We start from the raw sequence: 19,457 nt of genomic DNA on the forward strand, positions 1-19,457 counted from the left end.
TATATTATATTATATATATATATATAATATATATATATGATATATATATATATATAATAATATTATGATATATTAATATATTAATCTATATTATAATATATATATATAATTATAATATATATTATATATATTATATATAATATATATTATATATATAATATATATTATATATATATATATATAATATATATATATATTATTATATATTAATACATATATATATCATATATAAATATCTATTATATATATATATAATATATATTATATATAATATATATATATATAATATATATCTATGAATATATATTATCTATAATTATATATATATAATATATATATATATATATATATATATATATAAATATAATTATTAATAATATTATATATATAATATAATATATATATTATATATATATATATATTAATATATTATATATATATATATAATTATATATATTATATATATATATATAATATATATATATATATAATATATATTATATATATATAATAGACAAAATAGATGAACTCAATGGAATTTGTATCTTTGGGTACCAGTGCCTGTGCACACCAAGAAAAAATCCATCAGCTGCCCGTAGGTCAGTGCGGTGGGCACATGACAAACACCATACGATCGTGGCGTTCGCCAGCCTCATCTAGCACCTGTGTCGGTGGCACATAAAAACACCATCCGAAGACCCGGCAAGGACTAGTCAGGCCATACCCATGGCCCCTACCTGGGACGTAGTCAGTCCACCTGGCATACCTTCCTCTTGTGACACTTGTGAGACCTGTGTGAGGCAAGTGAAATCCAATCAAAATAGATGAACATCAATGGAATTTGTATCTTTGTGGTACCAGTGCCGGTGGCACGTGGCACATAAGAAAACCATCAGAACGTGGCCGTAGCCAGTACCGCATCGACTGGCCTCCGTGCTGTGGTACGTAACAAGCACCATCCGATCGTGGCCGTTTGCCAGCCTCATCTGGACCTGTGTCGGTGGCACATAAAAAACACCATCCGAGCGTGGCCGTCTGCCGGCCTCGTCTGGCACCTGTGTCGGTGGCACATAGAAACACCGTCCGAGCGTGGCCGTCTGCCAGCCTCGTCTGGCACCTGTGTCGGTGGCACATAAAAAACCATCCGAGCGTGGCCGTATGCCAGCCTCGTCTGGCACCTGTGTCGGTGGCACATAAAAAACACCATATCCGGCGTGGCCGTTTGTCAGCCTCGTCTGGCACCTGTGTCGGTGGCACATAAAATCACCCACTACACTCTCGAGTGGTGGTGGCGTTAGGAAGGGCATCCAGCTGTAGAAACACTGCCAGATCTGACTGGACTGGTGCCGCTTTCGGGCTCCCCAGACCCCAGTTGAACCGTCCAACCCATGCTAGCATGGAAAGCGGACGTTAAATGATGATGATGATGATGATGTGATATATATATATATTATATATATATATATAATATATATTATATATAATATATAATATATATATATATATATATAATATATTATATATAAATATATATATATATATATCAAAGGTGTCTCATTGTTTTCACCCACCATTTCTTGGGGTGTGGGTGCAAAAATATTCTTGACTTTGAATTTAAACGTCTTAATGGAAAAAATTCATGGTAAACCTCAATGAATCCTTGATTTTCTCTTCATTCGTGTAGTTTGGTTAGAAGACACATCGAATGTAGTGTGCAAGAGAGAAATATTTTATCAAGACTGGAATTTGAAATTTGAGGATAAAGGACGAGGGCGCCGTTAAGAAATTCGAAAACCATTGATAGAGCGGGTTGGGGTGGAGAGGGAATTTTAATGCAAATTACAAATCTACAAACAAGTGCTTCAGAATATGGAATATGATATGACGAAATATAGTAAAAGAAGAAGGGAAATATATCCATTAAAAGAGTGGAAGCTATTCAAAAGATGCGATTGAGGGGAGGGGCTACGATATTTTACAACATATTGGGGGGGGGGGGGGGGGTAACAAAAGCCGTTCTTCCGATTTTTGGTTTTAGGTAATAAAAATGCAACAGAGTAACTCCGAGAAGCTTCGGAATAAAATAATGATCAGATTGCAAAACTTCTATAAACACGTTACAAATTGGTTGTATTGTAAACAGTCTTAATTAGCATATATATATATATATATATATATATATATATATATATATATATATATATATATATCATATTAAATAGATCAATAGATTTACCGACCTCAAAAACAACAGCAATAATAATATTGTTTCAAATTTTGGTGCAAAGCCAGTAAATTTAGAAGAAGTGGAATTTAATTACATCGAACCCACGATTCTTTAAGCATTACTTTCGTTTCTGGACCGGAGAGGATGACAAGCAAAACCGACATCGGCGGAATTCGAACTCAGAACATAAAGAGCAAAAAAAGAAAACACTGCTAAGGGTCGCTTCCTGTCGAGAAACATTTTTAGAAATTTATTAAGAATGCATTTGTAAACATTTAACCGAAAAACATTAAATTAATATATTTCTAGTTAATTAGTAACTTTCAAGTATTTTTTTCTATTCGTTTCGCTGAATCAGAAAACCCAAGCCTATTTTTACATTATGGCTTAGTTTCAGTTTTAACCCTGAGAATTTATAGACGTAAAACCTGAAGATTATCGCGATTTACAGCTGTTTAGCACTGCAAGATTGTACAAAATGTTGAAAATAAAAGTAAAGAAGAATTCCATTTTATTAACGACGGTTATTCCGAAAGTCCTCGCCTCCCCATTTTTTTTTTTCTAGAATTACACTGTTTCATACAAATGAAATTACCATTCTTTTAGCAATTTTGGCGGACTGGCGTAGTAAACGAAAATTCTTTGCCCTTTTCCTTCTCTATGAGGAAATATCATTATTCCGAAACTTGGCCTTGAAACTATCTTATATCCATTTAAACACTATCGATACTCACTTCTTTTACTTTTGTAGTTTCTTTAAGAAATTCTTTTAACATGAGAGAAAGTTCTTCGCCGGAAATTGTTCTGGCAAATGCTGGGCGGAAGTCTAAAACTCTGGATAAACATTATCATATAAAAAGGAAACATGTAGACACTTTGAGATTTATTATTATACGTAGTTTCGTAGTTATTCTGTTAACAACTAGTATTATTTAGACTTTTTTATGACTTTTCTTGGAAGAAACAACTACGTAGGCGCAATGGAACATCTACGTACTTGTACGATCTGCTAGAAATAGCAGTCAAATTTCCCTAGATTATACCGTTCAGTCTTGAGATTTGTATTCCTTGATATACAATACCAGAAGAAATGAGTAAAGGGTCATTCTAGTGAAATTCAACAAGGACCCTTCGCGAAGGTTCTTAGATTTTCTTCGAATTTACACCATTTATATCTATGAAAGGAGTCATTCCTGCAAATTTTAGCCCCATTGTTGTTACCAGTTAGATTTTATGGTCATTTAAACTGTTAGGCAATTTCCAAAATTTTCCATATATTAGATTTCTTTTATGTTCAGGGGCCATCATTCCAAATAGGTATGATACCATACCTTTGAAAGCATGTTTCTATAATCCCCACTATCTCAAGTCCCTTAGATACTGTAGAAAAAACGCCAACCAAAATTTGCAAAAATCCACATCTTGGTGTCTATTTTAAAAGAAATTTTAAGTTTAGGCAGCTATTATTTAATAGCAACAATTGGTGATCATTCTATCTTCTCTAATCTTACAGTAAACTCTGAAATCTTAGCAGAACACATGAATTCAATTACTGAAATGCTTGTTTTCTTGTGCAATATCATCATCATCATCATCATCGTTTAACGTCCGCTTTCCATGCTAGCATGGGCTGGACGGTTCAACTGGGGTCTGGCAAGCCCGAAGGCTACACCAGGCCAGTCATATCTGGCAGTGTTTCTACAGCTGGATGCCCTTCCTAACGCCAACCACTCCGAGAGTGTAGTGGGTGATTTTATGTGACACTGACACAGGTGCCAGACGAGGCTGGCAGACGGCCACGCTCGGATGATGTTTTTTATGTGCCACCGACACAGGTGCCAGACGAGGCTGGCAGACGGCCACGCTCGGATATGGTGTTTTCGGTGTTTTTCTTATGTGCCACCGACACAGGTGCCAGACGAGGCTGGCGAACGGCTACGATCGGATGGTGTTTGTTACGTGCCCACGGCACGGAGGCCAGTCGATGCGGTACTGGCTACGGTCCCGTTCGGATGGTTTTCTTATGTGCCACCAGCACTGGTACCACAAGGATACAAATTCCATTGATGTTCATCTATTTTGATTTGGTTTGACTTGATTCGATTTGACTTTGATTTGACTTTGACTTGCCTCAACAGGTCTTCACAAGTGTCACAAGCAGGAAGGTATGCACAGGTGGACTGACTACGTCCCAGGTAGGGGCCACGGGTTATCGCTTCACTAGTCTTGCCGGGTCTTCTCACGCACAGCATACTTCCATAGGTCTCGGGCTAAAAATGGGATAGTGAAAAATTTAGAGTTTTTTTCCAATTTTTCAACCAGAATATCTTCTTATCACTAAGTTGAAACTATAAAGATTCGTATATATCCTGAAAATACACCCTATAGAGTGAGTTTAGAAATGTAAAATATTAATTTTCATCTCCAGAAAATGGCTCAAAAGAGAAATTCCCATTTTTGGGGTAGTTTAGAGCCACAGATATTAAAGTGCAACAATTAGAAAAACTTTCAAACCTGAAAATCCTTGGACATTAATCTCTTGTCCATACAACAACAACAACAACAACAAAGTGATTAGCAAATGGAGCTGCATACTTTTCATCATCATCATTTTCTAACATCTGCCTTCCATGCTAGCATGGGTGGGACGGTTTCACAAGAGCTGGCCAAGTAGAAGCATGCTCCAGACTTCTGTGACTGTTTTGCCAGGATTTTTACAGCTGGATGCCCTTCCTAACACCAACCACTCAGCAGAGTGGACTTAATGGACTTTTTATGTGGCACAAGCACAGGCGAGGTCAGTTTGGCAAGGTTTTTACAGCTGAATGCCCTTCCAAATGCCAACCACTTTACAGTGCGGACTGGGTGCTTTTAAGTGGCACCTGCACTGACAGGGTCACTAAGTACTTGCAAGACCAAAAAAATAATAACTTTCAAGAGGGGCGGGGGCATTCTAGGAGCTGATTTTGTGTCGCATGATGAAAGGTTATAGTGATACAGAGAGACAAAAAGAGGTGTCTTGCTGTAGAGGAAGTACAAGGTTACCTGTCTGGAGAGAGAGAGAGGTGGGGATGCTAGGAATGAAGACAGAAGCAGGTGCATTAATACCTTTATAGATTCAGGGGGTTGGAAAGAAGAGTAATTCTACTGGTCCCATATGGATAGTTGATGGGACAATCATGAACATTTTTTAGATGGTGTTTTCCTTCCAAAGCTGAAGAAAAATCAATAAAACTAGTAAAATGTCAGAAATAACATGAAACAGTGGAAAACAAAATGAATTAAAAGCCATCTGCTAGCCTAATATCTTGTACCTCATGCCACAAACTCTTAATGTGATATATATATATGATAAAATTTAAAATTATACACATGTGGGACTATATATGAAAGTATGTCCACAAGATCCAAAATAAACATAAGATATACCAGTTATTGCTGTACGATAAAGTATATTTTATAGCTTGCATATTTATTCATAACAAAATGACTGTACTGGTTTTTGTAGAATGCATTTCTTAGCTATTTTCTAACAGTCTCAAATAGATTAATAGTATCTTTTCTATAGTCTAGAAATATATTAAATGAATATGTATGAGTATTCTGAAAGAATAATAGAATTAAAAACATTGTAGTGGTACCTAGCATTTGAAACCCTGATATTTTGGTAATTAGAAAAAGGTCAAAACATATCGGATGATTCAGACCTGCATTTTGACCAATCAACAGAAAAAATTGTGTAGTAATTTCATAACACCATGCAAACATTTGAACATAATTTATTTTGCTGTATTAGTATGAAAAGATGTTCATGCATTACATAGAAGCAGTAAAATAGAAATAGCATTCATATGACATGCAAGGAAAACATGTTCAAAGTTTAACACTTGGACTGGATTTTAACACACTAAACAAATATACAGCTGTCATGTCTGCTTCTTTGATAGCTTTGATTAAATATGTAGCCATTAAAACAGCTACAGAAAATGTGCAATTCAAAGCTCTACACACGACACTCTGAACGTAGTGATTTATTAACTATGTTTATAGGCTTTTGCTCAGAGAAAGCGCTGGATGGGCCACAAAACAATCACGTGACCCACAGCCATTGATTGGGAAAAATCTTGGTTGCGCACATAACTAATCTTTGATTGAATTGTGGTTTTGTGTAGAGATGAGATGAGCTGGAAGGAAAGGGCTGTGACGCCAACGGTCAAGTAATTTGACCAGAACAGGAAGGAGGAGAGAGGCAGTGAGGGAAGCAAGACCAGGGTCATCTTCTTTCGGCCTGGTGCAGTCATCATGAACGGAGGTCAGTGGAGCAAGCTAGCAGGATCGCTAGTAACATTAGGTGAAACAAGTAGGGATGGATGCGAAATTTTTTTCCCATGAAAGTTCCGGACTTCAGTTATGAACTCATTTGCATACAGCCAATCAGAGCTCAATTATGAAACTAATTTATGAGCGCATAACAAGTGATGGGGGATAGGATAATGTCACTCGGGTAAGGAATGACCATACTTCTTTTCTCTTTTAATAATATTTGCTGTTCTTGTTTGTGTTTCATCCATGGCTGCCTCTGTGGAGTTATTTGTGTTGTTTACTTTGTAACACAATTAAGGGAGAGGGTTGTTAGCACATCACCCTCTACCCACATCTTTACCATATGGGGCCCTAACAAAATCTGATAACAGGTACAGATGCAAATCTAATTACTTGTCTCCTTCTAAAACCAGGCACAATTTGGCGATCGATCGACTTACAAGACCGTTCTTCGTCTTGAGTTTACTTGGTAGAATCTGTTTGTTTGTTAACTTGACAAGGTCAAGGTGAGCTCGGATTGGCTGTATGCAAATGAGCTCATTACTGGGGGCCAGAACTCCTGTGGGGAAAAAAGAAAAATTTCACAGGCTGGACGGCCAACAACGAGAGGTAGATGAACCATATCTTATTTCCTTACATTACAGTTCCCTCGTCTCACAAGCTATTTTGGCTCTCGTGTATAAATGTATTTTTCTATTGTTGTTATTCCCTCCCACGAGATGGCAGCAATGCTGTCAGACATTTCTATAGCGAAGGAGATGTAGTCACCTGGATCTGTACAAGGCATTGACAATGTAGCAGGTCTCATGGCCCTGTACTTGGAGGGAAGCGCATTGGCATTGTGGACGAGGAAGACCAATTGAGTGCAGCAAAGATCAAGCAGCACTTGGAAGAAACCTATATGGAGGGCACATACGCTGCGTTTGCTAAGCAGGAACGGTCAAGTGGACTGGGGAACAGGTCGATGAGTATGCCTCGGAGGCTCGGAGATTTGTCGTGCTATCCAGTTTTGCTGGAGTGGGTCTAGAGAAGGCGGCACAACCGGCCTTCATGGCGATTGATTGGTGTGCCTGCAACAACGAGAAAATGGTGATGAATGAGCTCATCGCTCAAGCCAATGTGTCGACACAAAATACCGCGATGTAGTGTAATGACCAGTGAAGAACAAGGAGAAAAAACTGCTGTGGAGCAACGGCAACCGTTCATAGGTCAGTGCTTCAAGTGCCTAGGACTGCGTGGAGACGAAGCCTGGACACATTTGCTATTGGTGCAGTCAGAGAAAAGGCCATGGGGAAGTTGCTGCCTGTCAAATCAGTGCCACTGATTTGAAATTCGTATATGACAAAATACATGTTCTAGTCGATGCTACAATGTTATTGACTAAGCCCTTCTCCTCAAATATTCCAAAACTCTGTTCAAATTAGAAATATTTACAAGTGGTTCCAAAGCCATTCTAGATCACTGATTTTGCCATACCAGTGATAGTCATTATGGTCGAGACAGTTCAAATGAAACATATTAAATTTATAAAACTAATGAAATACAGGTGTTTGTACGACAGCGTAAATTAGCGTAGATAATCAGGTGTCTCGGACCACCAGTGTCCGAAAAGCAAGTATTTATCAGCCCCGCGTTAGCCCGACATAGCGGACATATGATAGAATATATTCCAACCAAGACAATTCGGTTCTTTCTGTAGGATTATATCCAGCTACACATAATCAACTAATAACGCCTCTATTACAAGACTGGACGGTGTGGTTTGAGGGTCACAATTTATTGGAAGTTGTCTAAGCACATAGGACCGTTTCTTTACTCTTTCATTGCTGTTTAACCCAAGAACACATCTTGGTCATACTGCATTAAAATTTTATTAATTCATTTTACTTTTTATCTGTTGTACGGTGCTCGCCAAACTCAGCTGAACGATTACGAAACTTTGGTTACCAATAAATCTCTATATTTTCCCATCTTCTTGTTTATAAATGTCTTTCTTAATTTTCTTTCTTCCGTTCACCAATTCCTCTGCAACTATTTCCGGCCAAGTTTTTCCTCTCATGTTAATCGACTTTATCAACGATATATAAATGAAAAAGAAGTAAGTATTTATAGTGTTTAAATTTCCATTTTCTTTTATATTTTTCTTCCACTGCGGGTGGCAATGGACAAAATTCCTTCCCACCCTTTTTATACATAACCAAGCACGACCATTTCCTTAATGTGAGCAATCTTTCCTATTTGCTAATACTTTAACCGTTGATAAATTCACTTGGACGTCTCTCGATTCGGGGCTTTGTTTCCTTGCTGGGAATTTCTTTTCTAATTCTAGTATAGTTTCACTTATGAAAAGTAAACGAACAATGTAAGTTCCCATGAGCATCCAACCTTAAAAGTCCTCTGCTATGGCTTGATGGTCCATAATGAACAACAGGAGTCTGATTCCCGGTGCACTGCCACCTTCTCGCTGTATTTACAGCTATATTCTTTACTAACTGCACCTCTGTATATGGTTTGTGCAGCTCTCGTGAGGCATCCTTCATCTACTCCAAACTTCGTCAGTGACCACCAAATCACAACCGTGAAACGTCGTCTAAGTTGTTCTCTAGGTCAACAATGGCTTTGTATAGGGGCTTATTTCTAGTTGATGTTACAACAGCAGTGTCACTAGGAGATAGAAGTACTTCGTTCATGCGCAAAAGTAAACTGTATCTCGTTTATGTTGTCCCAGGCTACAACTCCTCCGATCTCCATAACATAATTGTTTGATGTGTGTCTAATGTATTCTCTTGCGTGCATCGTTTTTGCTCTTGTAGGATTTGTGAAATGTTCCTATGCCTGTGATTTGTCCATTCCAAACTCTGCCACATATTTTAAGCATGTCAACATGTATTATTATTTTGTAACGATTAAAACCTTTATTACTTGAAAGAGTTCCTCGCAGTCATTTCCATTCTTTCAGAAACTAGACTTAGCTTAAATCGTTAGTAATTTTGTGAGGACAGATTTTTTAAATCCAATCTTCCATCTAGAACATCAACAATTTGTCCATTTCGTGGACAGTCCTTGATGCCCCTTTAATTACTGGTCGGTCATAGCTACTAGTGGTCATAAATGAAGGACAATCTGTATATGTTCATGTACGATATCATAAATATATTTATTTATGAACTATAATATAAATGCACACAGACAACTAAAAGGGGGGTTTTTTTTTTCAGGTAGAGCTTACAGCTATATGTTTTTCGTGTCAGTGATATGTGAAAGACACCCAGTACATTATGTAAAGTAGTTGGTGTTAGGAAGGGCACTTAGCTGTAGAAACCAAGCCAAAAGAGAAAACTGGAGCCTGGTGTCGCTCTCTGGCTTACCAGCTCTGGTCAAACCTAATCCATGCCAACTCAATATGTATTCTCTACTCTGTTATGTCTTCATGTATAAATGTAGTGATGTGCAGAACCTCAGTTGTTTAGATAAATGTTTACTTCTTCAGTTTATAGAAATTAAATAAAATTTCTGCTGTAGAATCTCTACTATTTCAGTATTCTCCACACCTTATACAGTTTCTCTTATCTTTTCAGGGTACCACCTCTCACTGACATTAAAAGTTACTTACATCATCGATGCTTATCTTTTTGAGACAGTGGAAAATGTTATACAGAACAAATGTAACCAGGTTTCATATAAACCCGGTGAATTAAGGTGAAATGTTTCCTCTGGATGAGATTATTAGCAACATTTGTGTATGTCGCTGTCTAGAATGAGCAGGAGATAATTTTGTGTTTTAAGTAGACTTAAATATATTTACAAAGGACTTTGCTGCATTGATCACAGTTGATGGACATATAGCATATTTGTTAGAAATAAATTATAAAAAAGAAAATATGAAACATGTATTGTAGAGAGAAGAAAAATGATGATGAAATGAGTTAAAAAATGGATTTTTTTTTAATCCTTAAGAGATGGCAAAAAATTTAAGAAAGTCTTTATATATATGTGATATCTGTAACAAGTCATTCACTAAACAATATCATCTAACTACTCATATACGTATTCATACAGGAGAGAGACCTTATCACTGTGATATCTGTGGGAAATCATTCAGTCAAAGTGGTGAGTTAACTATTCACAAACGTGTCCATACAGGAGAGAAGCCATATCATTGTGATATCTGTGGTCAGTCGTTCATTCGTAAAGATATTTTAACTACACACAGACGTATTCACACAGGAGAGAAACCATATCAGTGTGATATGTGCAGTAAATCATTCGCTAAAAGTACTAACTTAACTGATCACAAACGCATTCATACTGGAGAAAAACCTTATCATTGTGATATCTGTGGTAAATCATTCAATCAAAATAACCAGTTAATTAAACACAAACGTATTCATACAGGAGAAAAGCCCTATCACTGTGATATCTGTGACAAATCATTCTCTCGAAATGATGAGTTAATTGCTCACAAACATGTTCATACAGGAGAGAGACCATATCAGTGTGATTTCTGTGGTAAGTCATTCCCTCGAAATGGTCAGTTAACTGCACACAAACGCATTCATACTGGAGAAAAACGATTTCATTGTGATATCTGTGGTAAAGCTTTCAATCAAAGTAATGTTTTAAAGGGACACAAACGAACTCATTCTGGGAAAAAAACATTGATAACAATTGATATAAGTGGTAAGTCCTTTTCTCAATAATAAGTCAACTAAGCACAAGAGTAATGGCATGAAGAAAACTATATAACTAGTATTTGTTTAAACCATTCTCTTAGTATTTAACTATTCACATCTGTATTGCATGAAAGAAACCAACTCAGTGACATTTGTGGTTTTTCTTTCTATATATATGCATGTTCATACCAAAGCATGACAACTAAACAATTCTTTCTGGTATAGGAATAAGCTCTGAAAGTTTTGTGGGGCGAGTTGATGATATAAACTTCAGTGTTCAACTGGTACTTATTTTATCAACCTCGAAAGGATGAGAAACAAAGTCACTCTTGGTGAATTTTGAACTCAGAACATGGACGAAATGACAACTAAATAATAATGAATCAATGAACCAAAATATTTCATCATACTGTAATCGTATCCATGATGTGGTGAATATATCGTCGGCTAAATTACACAAAAATGAACATAACACTGACATCTCATTTTAACAGATATATTTACCAAAATTACACAAAAATATCTTGAAATACTAAAGAGTAAATTTATTTAATAAAGTCGCCTTTGGCTTCAGCCATGGCCTCCGGACGACTTTGGAATCTCCTGCAACTCTTCTGGATGGTCTCCTTGTTTAAGTTGGTGATGCTGCCATAATCATTGCCTTCAGTTCATCTTTGGGGTTGCAAGGAGTTGTGTTGGTCTCTCATTCAACCATGCACCACACATAATCAAGGGGGTTGCAGTCTGACAGCCATGACTGGGTTTTCTGCTTGTGTAGCATGGTGTGGAGTGCTGTTGCCAGACATAAGGTTTTTCCAGCAGCTGACCTCTTGACCTAGAACAGCACTACCTCCTCCAGGCACTTAATGTAGGCTTCCATGTTGAATCTAAGGCTGTGTGGGAAGTTGAATGGAGGCATAACGTTGTCGTCACTAGTGATCACTCCAAATACCATCATGTTGACTGGATGTGATTTTATCATTCTCAGTACACGTCTTCAGATTGACACCCAAACACTCTGAAATGTTAGTATTGGAGCTTTTGGCACAAATGCCAAACAGTACAGCATGTCGTTTCGAAATTTCTAGCAGAATGAATTTCATCATGGCACTATTTTTCTCACAGGCTGTGCCCAACTGACCCTACTATACTGTATAATTGACAAAATCTCAAGAAAACAATGCATGAAATTAAAAATATAAAATGGCAACAACTTACCCATTCCACCCTGCACATTTTGATGGTAAATTCATATTTTATGTGTGTTATGTATTTTCTTGTTTTTTTATATATAATATTTATTTCATTAAGGGACTAGTTCTGTTAGTAACATTTTTAATTTTTTTCCTGGCATGGTTCCTTCATGACTTTAAAGTGAAACTTAATTTTCATTCTTGTCACCATGGTCTTTACATAAAAGCAAAAATTGCTGGAGTAATTTTTTTGATTATCATTGTCCATGTTTTTATGTTGGAATGTGTTGGAGCATATTTTCTCAAACATTTTGTCATTCCAAACTGTAAATCTCAGAATCCAGGGTTCTTAATGCACCAATCATCATCATCATCATCGTTTAACGTCCGCTTTCCATGCTAGCATGGGTTGGACAGTTCAACTGGGGTCTGGCAAGCCCGAAGGCTGCACCAGGCCAGTCAGATCTGGCAGTGTTTCTACAGCTGGATGCCCTTCCTAACACCAACCACTCCGAGAGTGTAGTGGGTGATTTTATGTGCCACCGACACAGGTGCCAGACGAGGCTGGCAGACGGCCAATCTTTGTAAATATTCATAACAATTTGAAATCTAAATAAAGTTGGTTTGCTCTTATATTCTTCTTTTCTTATTTTATATTTGGAACATCTAATTAAGTCTCTGCTATAAATTCTGCACAGAACTTGCTAACTTGATCAATGTATGATGAAAGCTGCACATTTTTCAAACTGATTTTCACCAACTGCTTACTTTTAACCCTCTATAATTTATTGGCATTATTTGATACAAGATTTGATCTGATATTATGAGGAAATGAATGAGATATAAGTAATAGGATGATATTGTAGATGAAATGGTGATGAGAGTGGCATCATAGTGGAGATGTAATGTAGTGAGTTGGTTGATGAGAGCCAAGTGAGAGGCTGTCTAAGGATAAGATATTTCCCATTTTCAAATGATGTTAAAATGTGATAATCACCATTTCACATACATTTCAAACACATATTGTTATATAGAAACCGATATGCTGTTTGTATCAAGAACAAACAACATAACACAGTAACTGTGTATATAAGATAGTGCATATAAGCCTTGCAGTTTTTAGAAACAGAATTACTGAATTACTGGAAACCTTATTTCTTTTGGCGAATGCTGTTAGCATCGTGTGAAAAATAATTTGGATAGACCGAGTGCACATCCTCACATTTACAGCTGTAAATAAAAAGGAGTTTGGATTTCACTATTTAACCATTTTTGAGTTGAGCATAGTTTATGTTTTGCTTCAAATTATTCAGCAAAGTTAAACCATTTCTTTAAACTTATACATTTTTAGGAGTAAAATTAGAGTCTGTGTAAAGCCATCTTTAATATTTTTCTTTGGGAAGGCATTGCTGTGCTGACCATATTTAAATGAGAATCAGTAGAAAATAGTAGCTGTAACATACTAAAATGGTTCCATTGCAGAATATTGCCAAGAGCAACAAATTCAAGACATAAAGTCATTTCTCTTTTAATTTGCTTTTAAGAACAATGGATAGGATTTACATTTTCGGTAATGTAAAATTACAAATTATTGTGAAATGAGGTGTTGAAGAGTGGCATATATTAACCCAAGTATATTATTATTATTACTTATTAATTAACTTCAGTTTAATGAAATCACTAGTTAAACTTAGTAAGAATCAAACTGGACAAAATACTGGATTTGAAACAGACTGTTAAGTAATTGTTTGTTATGTAAAGAAATGGTCTGTATTTTTACCAGTCCTGCTGCGTGGCACCTTGGGCGTCTTCTGCTATAGCCTCGGGTCGACCAAAGTCTTGTGGGTGGAATTGGTAGATGGAAACTGAAAGAAGTTCATCCTATATTTTTATATGTATGTATGTGTGTGTTTGTCCACCCCCAACATCACTTGACAACCGATGCTGGTGTGTTTATGTCCCCATAACTTAGCAGTTTGGCAAAAGAGAGCAATAGAATAAGTACTAGGCTTACAAAGAATAAGTCCTGGATTTGATTTGCTTGACTGAAGGCAGTGCTCCAACATGGCCGTATTCAAAATGACTGAAACAAAATGTAAATTATTGAGGACGAAATTTGTTAGCTCCAAAACCTTTATGGTAGTTTCATCAGGCTAAACCGTTTGTATCCAATTTAGCTCATTATTACTCTGTATAGCATTAATGAACAGAAAATTTCTTTTGCTCATCATTTTAAATTACACACGTGTATTCAAGCATTATTGTTTGGAAAATGGTGAATTATAGTTGATTGGATTAATTTATTTTTAATTTGTTCTGGCAGAAATTTGTCAGTCCAAGTTGTGCTTTGGGATCTGAGCAAACATTACAAGTCAATGCAGGGGTATGTTGTGCAAGGCATTTGGGTATCCTGACTTCTGGAGTTATCATTAGTAGTCTACATTTTGGCTTTCTTTAGTGTATATATGTATGTTAAACAAAACTGTGTTTGTAATTATTCTTCATAAATTTGATGTTGGAAATTCTCTTATCCAAATCAGTTTCTCATCTTAAAATTTGGGGTGGGTTGGTGATGGAGGGTGAAATTCCATTGATTTTGCTTTAAAAAATTGCTGACTCAGAATCATGATTTTCAAATTTTAAATTTAAGTCATCACAAACATTAGGTTATGTTTAAAAACTCCTTTTTTTTTTTTGTTAACGTAAGTTTATATTCTTGAATATGTTTAACAAATCTTCATCTGTTGTAAGCGTTAGAGTTTATCATTTTAGAGAAATCAGAAAAGGAGAAATGCGAACAACGCAAGTATAATTTGAAATTGGGTCCAGGCTAGCCTGGCGGTAATTTGAAATCGATTTTAGATGACCGGGTGGTAACTTGAAATGCAGGGAACGTTGAAGGCTTTACACCGGGCTATTATCATCGTCGTCGGAGGCGGAATGATTACGAAACTGCGGTTGACAATAAACCTCTGTCTCCTTTTATGTTAATTGCATTCGTTTCCCTGATTTTCGCCGATTCCGACCAAAGTCTGCTGCAACGATTGCCAAAGATGTCATAGTGTTAGCCAAGCGAATTACCATTATGTAAATTAAACGTGAGTATTTAAAGGAAATTCAAAACTACATAAATTATTTCCAAGCGGAGAGTTTCGGAATCCCACATCGACAAGTACCTGCTGCCCATCGAGTACCGTCAGCTATTCTGAAACTCCACCGTCCTCAATATTTCCGCCGTTTCTCCTTTGCAATTTTCACTTTCTGTAGATTTCTTTCCCACCCATAGCTACACCTCGGACTCCGCATAGAAATCCCACCCTACTCTACCAAAGTCAATTCCTTCTCGATGGGAACAGGGTCTTCTCTTCTTTCCTACTTACTAATACATTAATTTTCGCTGTCTGTCGATTGTTTCCATGCTTGAAAGGGAGTAGAGCATCAGAATAAGGGGCTACCCCTTAGCAGCCGGCCTTAAAGTCTTTTGTTGGGGCTTAGAGAACTATAACGAACAGAAACTGAAGGGAGAGAGAGAGAGGGTCCTGGTGCAATCCCCTCTTCCCGCTGAATTCGTAGCCATACTCTTTCTTAAGTCTCACTTTGCTCCCTATACATCGCTTGTGTGGCTCTCACAAGGCATTATTCAGCTATTCCAGATGTCTTCGGTTTTCACCAGACCACAGCTATGAACCCTATCATAGTTACTTGGGCAACAAATGCTAGGTGTAGGGGCCAAGTCATGGCTAGATACTTCTCGGTTTTGTCACTACAAGACAGTATTTGTACTTCGTTGATACAACTCCAAAGGGCATTGCGTTTATGTTTAGTTTCTTGCTAGAATTTTTTTCTGTAATCTTCATTACGTAATCCAACAGTTTATTACAAGAAAGATTCCCCTGTGGTCATCTCTTTTTTCTTATTTCAAAGTCACGAAATATTTCTAGTCATAGTTTGAATTAGTAGTAATAAGCTTTATGGGGTAAACGTTCTTTCTTTTTATCTGATCGTCCATCCAGAACTTAAGCTATTTTACTATTTCCTGGATAGTCCTTATTACTTTTTGCCTCTATGTCGGCCGTAGCATTCAGTGGGGCAACTGTGAATTATGTAATCCCATTTACAACTTTTACTTTGACTAATTTGTAATTAGCCAAAATGAACAAACATGTGAATGCTTGTAAATCAAGGACAATCTGTATATATTTATTTAGTATGTTGCATATATTTATGTAATATAGAAGATGTATGCAGTATCCCTGCATGTTGTAAGTGCTGACTAGAAGGGCTTTTATTGGAAAGAGCATAGTCATAAAACTGTAAAGGCACAGAGAAGCTGACGCATAAAATGAGGATGAGATCACCATCATTTAATGTTCACTTTTCATGCTGGCATGGGTGAGATGGTTTGACAAGAGCCGGCCAGGCAGAAGCCCGTACCAGACTTCTGTAACTGTTTTGGCAGGGTTTTAAAGCTGGATGCCCTTCCTATTAACCAACCACTCAACAGATGTAGTTATCTACTAGAGTATATCTTCATTTTAATGTTCACCTTTCCATGCTTAAGTAGACATTGTTCGTTGGTGCAGATTTTTCACTGAATCATTCTGTCAGCAATACTCATATGTTTCCCAGTAAGGTAATGATTAGCATTTCATGCCAGCATGGAAAGCAGATGTTGAACAATGATGATGATAATGACGATATGTATATCTTTACTCTATTATATATGAAATAATGTTGTGATACTCTGGATAGATTCAGTTATATTCTGCAATCTATCACCATAGAAATATAAATTTTTTGTTGTTCACACTGTACTGTTTAACTATTCTTCATATCTTTTACTGTTTCTCTATCATTTCAGGTCCTTGATGAAACTGGTATCGAAATATTATCTTTCATCAGAAGCATCATCAATATTTATCAGCTTTTAAAGATAAAGGAAGATTCTGTATAAGAAATATGATACTTGTATAAATCTGGGGAAGCATGGCAAAATGTTTCACTCTGGGTGAGATTATTAGCAACATTTTTGAAGGCCACCGTCTGGAATGAGAACAAAATTCTACATTCTAAATAAATATATTTATAAATTACTTTACATCATCTTCAGATATTGGTAAAGACTGCAGCTGATGGGAATATAACTGAAGGAATACTTGTTAAAAATAATTTATAAAAAGAAAAACAAGTGAAGTGTTCTTATATTGTGGAGAAATAAGAAAAACTTATGTTATGAGTTAAAAGGTTGCTTTAAATGTTTGTCCTTCAGAAATGGCCAAAAAATTAGGAAAGCCTTCATATGAATGTGATATCTGTAAAAAGTTATTCACTACAAAAGGTCATCTTACTACTCATATACGTATTCATACGGGAGAGAAACCATATCACTGTGATATCTGTGGTAGATCATTCTCTCGAACCGATGAATTAACCACTCACAAACGTGTCCATACAGGAGAGAAACCATATAAATGTGATATCTGTGGTCAGTCATTTACACGTAGAGATATTTTAACTACACATAGACGTATTCACACAGGAGAGAGACCGTATCAGTGTGATATGTGCAGTAAATCGTTCTCCAAACGTAATAATTTAGCTGATCACAAACGCATTCATACTGGAGAAAAACCATATCATTGTGACTTTTGTGGTAGATCATTCAATCAAAATAATCAGCTAATTAAACACAAACGTATTCATACAGGAGAAAAGCCCTATCACTGTGATATCTGTGATAAATCATTCTCTCGAAATGATAAGCTAACTGCTCACAAACACATCCATACAGGAGAGAAACCATATCAGTGTGATATCTGTGGTAAATCATTCCCTCGAAATAGTGCCTTGACTGATCATAAACGCATTCATACTGGAGAAAAGCGATTTCATTGTGATGTTTGTGGTAAAGCATTTGTTCAAAGTAATGTTTTAAAGGGACATATACGCATTCATACTGGGGAAAAACCATATCATTGTGATATCTGTGGTAAATCATTTGCTCAAAGTACTGATGTAACTGTACACAAACGTATTCACACTAAAGAAAAGCCATATCATTGCGATATCTGTGGTAAATCATTCTCTCGCAGAAATTATGTAACTAAGCATAAAAGTATTCATACAGCTTCAAGACTACATCACTGTAATATCTGTGATAAATCATTCTCTCAGCATGATGAATTAACTAATCACATATGTGTTCCTCCATCATGAGACGAAACACATCATTGATTGTTTCCAGTAATTGTTTTCACTAAAATCTTTCATATGAAAGCATGACACTCTCCTCATACTTGCATGCATGTTCTGTACATTCTTTGGGAATATTATGTATATCCTTATTCAACATTTACTGTATGTATTGTATCAGCACTTGGAGGCCCATGTCCTAGTGGCTAGAGTAGTGGACTTGCGGTCAAGAGATCGTGGGTTCAAATCTCAGACCAGGCAATGTGTGTGTTTATGAGCGAAACATCTTAGCTCCATGCAGCTCTGGCAGAAGGTAATGGCAAACTTCTGCTGACTCTTTTGCCACAACTTTCTCTCACTCTTTCCACCTGCGATGGACCAGCGTCCTGTCCAGGTGGGGAACCTACACGCCAAGGAAACCGGGAAACTGGCCTCTAGGAGCCAGGCATGGCTCGAGAAGGAACAAACATTGTATCAGCACTCAATTCTGATGATGATCTTGAGAGAAAAGTTGGGCATAAGAGGCATGAGATGTGGTGTGAAAGAGAGATGACTGTGGTGCGTATGGCCGAGGACAGCTGTGTAAAGAAGTGCCAATCTCTAACTGTGGAGGGTAGCTAGGGTAGAGGTAGACTCAGGAATACATGGTATGAGGCAATGACTAGTGACCGAGACCTTTGACAATATGCTGTGCTTGCGAAGACTTGTCAAGCAAGGTGAAGTCGTAGTTGTGGATAATGCTGGTTGCATGTAAAAAGCAGCTTTTGAGTGTTTGACCTCACGGAGGCAATCACAGAAACCTTTGGCATTGCGCCGTGCTAGAGAATAAAAACCATCAAACCAAGTAAA

The 19,457-nt window shown here is 36.9% G+C and overlaps 3 protein-coding genes across 6 annotated transcripts in view; 2 read left to right on the plus strand and 1 right to left on the minus strand.

Moving 5' to 3' along the window:
* The window catches only part of LOC115218564 (zinc finger protein 62-like), a 28,731-nt gene extending 25,623 nt beyond the window's left edge, over nt 1-3,108 (minus strand). The window contains exon 1 of one of the 4 annotated variants that reach the window (XM_036508519.1): nt 2,962-3,108. The gene's annotated coding sequence lies outside the window, so the exon portion shown is untranslated. Of the gene's footprint in view, nt 1-1,851; nt 1,967-2,240; nt 2,383-2,961 lie in introns of those variants that run through there. The other 3 variants (XM_036508522.1, XM_036508520.1, XM_036508521.1) reach the window with 3 other exon arrangements.
* A 4,894-nt stretch (nt 3,109-8,002) lies between these two features.
* LOC115218382 (zinc finger protein 239-like) lies at nt 8,003-13,049 on the plus strand. The gene is made up of 2 exons (XM_029788160.2): nt 8,003-8,648; nt 10,129-13,049. The coding sequence occupies exon 2, from the start codon at nt 10,510-10,512 to the stop codon at nt 11,248-11,250; it is 741 nt and encodes a 246-aa protein (XP_029644020.1). The 5' UTR covers nt 8,003-8,648; nt 10,129-10,509; the 3' UTR covers nt 11,251-13,049.
* A 2,243-nt stretch (nt 13,050-15,292) lies between these two features.
* LOC115218339 (zinc finger protein 91-like) overlaps nt 15,293-19,457 on the plus strand; it is a 33,339-nt gene continuing 29,174 nt past the window's right edge. The window contains exons 1-2 of the mRNA XM_036508089.1: nt 15,293-15,514; nt 17,278-18,629. Of these exons, the coding sequence (XP_036363982.1) occupies nt 17,688-18,629 (942 nt within the window). The 5' untranslated portion in view covers nt 15,293-15,514; nt 17,278-17,687. The remainder of the gene's footprint in view (nt 15,515-17,277; nt 18,630-19,457) is intronic.

The sequence above is a fragment of the Octopus sinensis genome, linkage group LG13 (assembly GCF_006345805.1).
Source record: "Octopus sinensis linkage group LG13, ASM634580v1, whole genome shotgun sequence".
In the NCBI taxonomy this organism is placed as follows: Eukaryota; Metazoa; Mollusca; class Cephalopoda; order Octopoda; family Octopodidae; genus Octopus; species Octopus sinensis.

Bases quoted from the DNA above. Each gene is read 5' to 3' on its own strand.
- LOC115218382 (XM_029788160.2), top strand. From the start codon at position 10,510: ATGGCAAAAAATTTAAGAAAGTCTTTATATATATGTGATATCTGTAAC.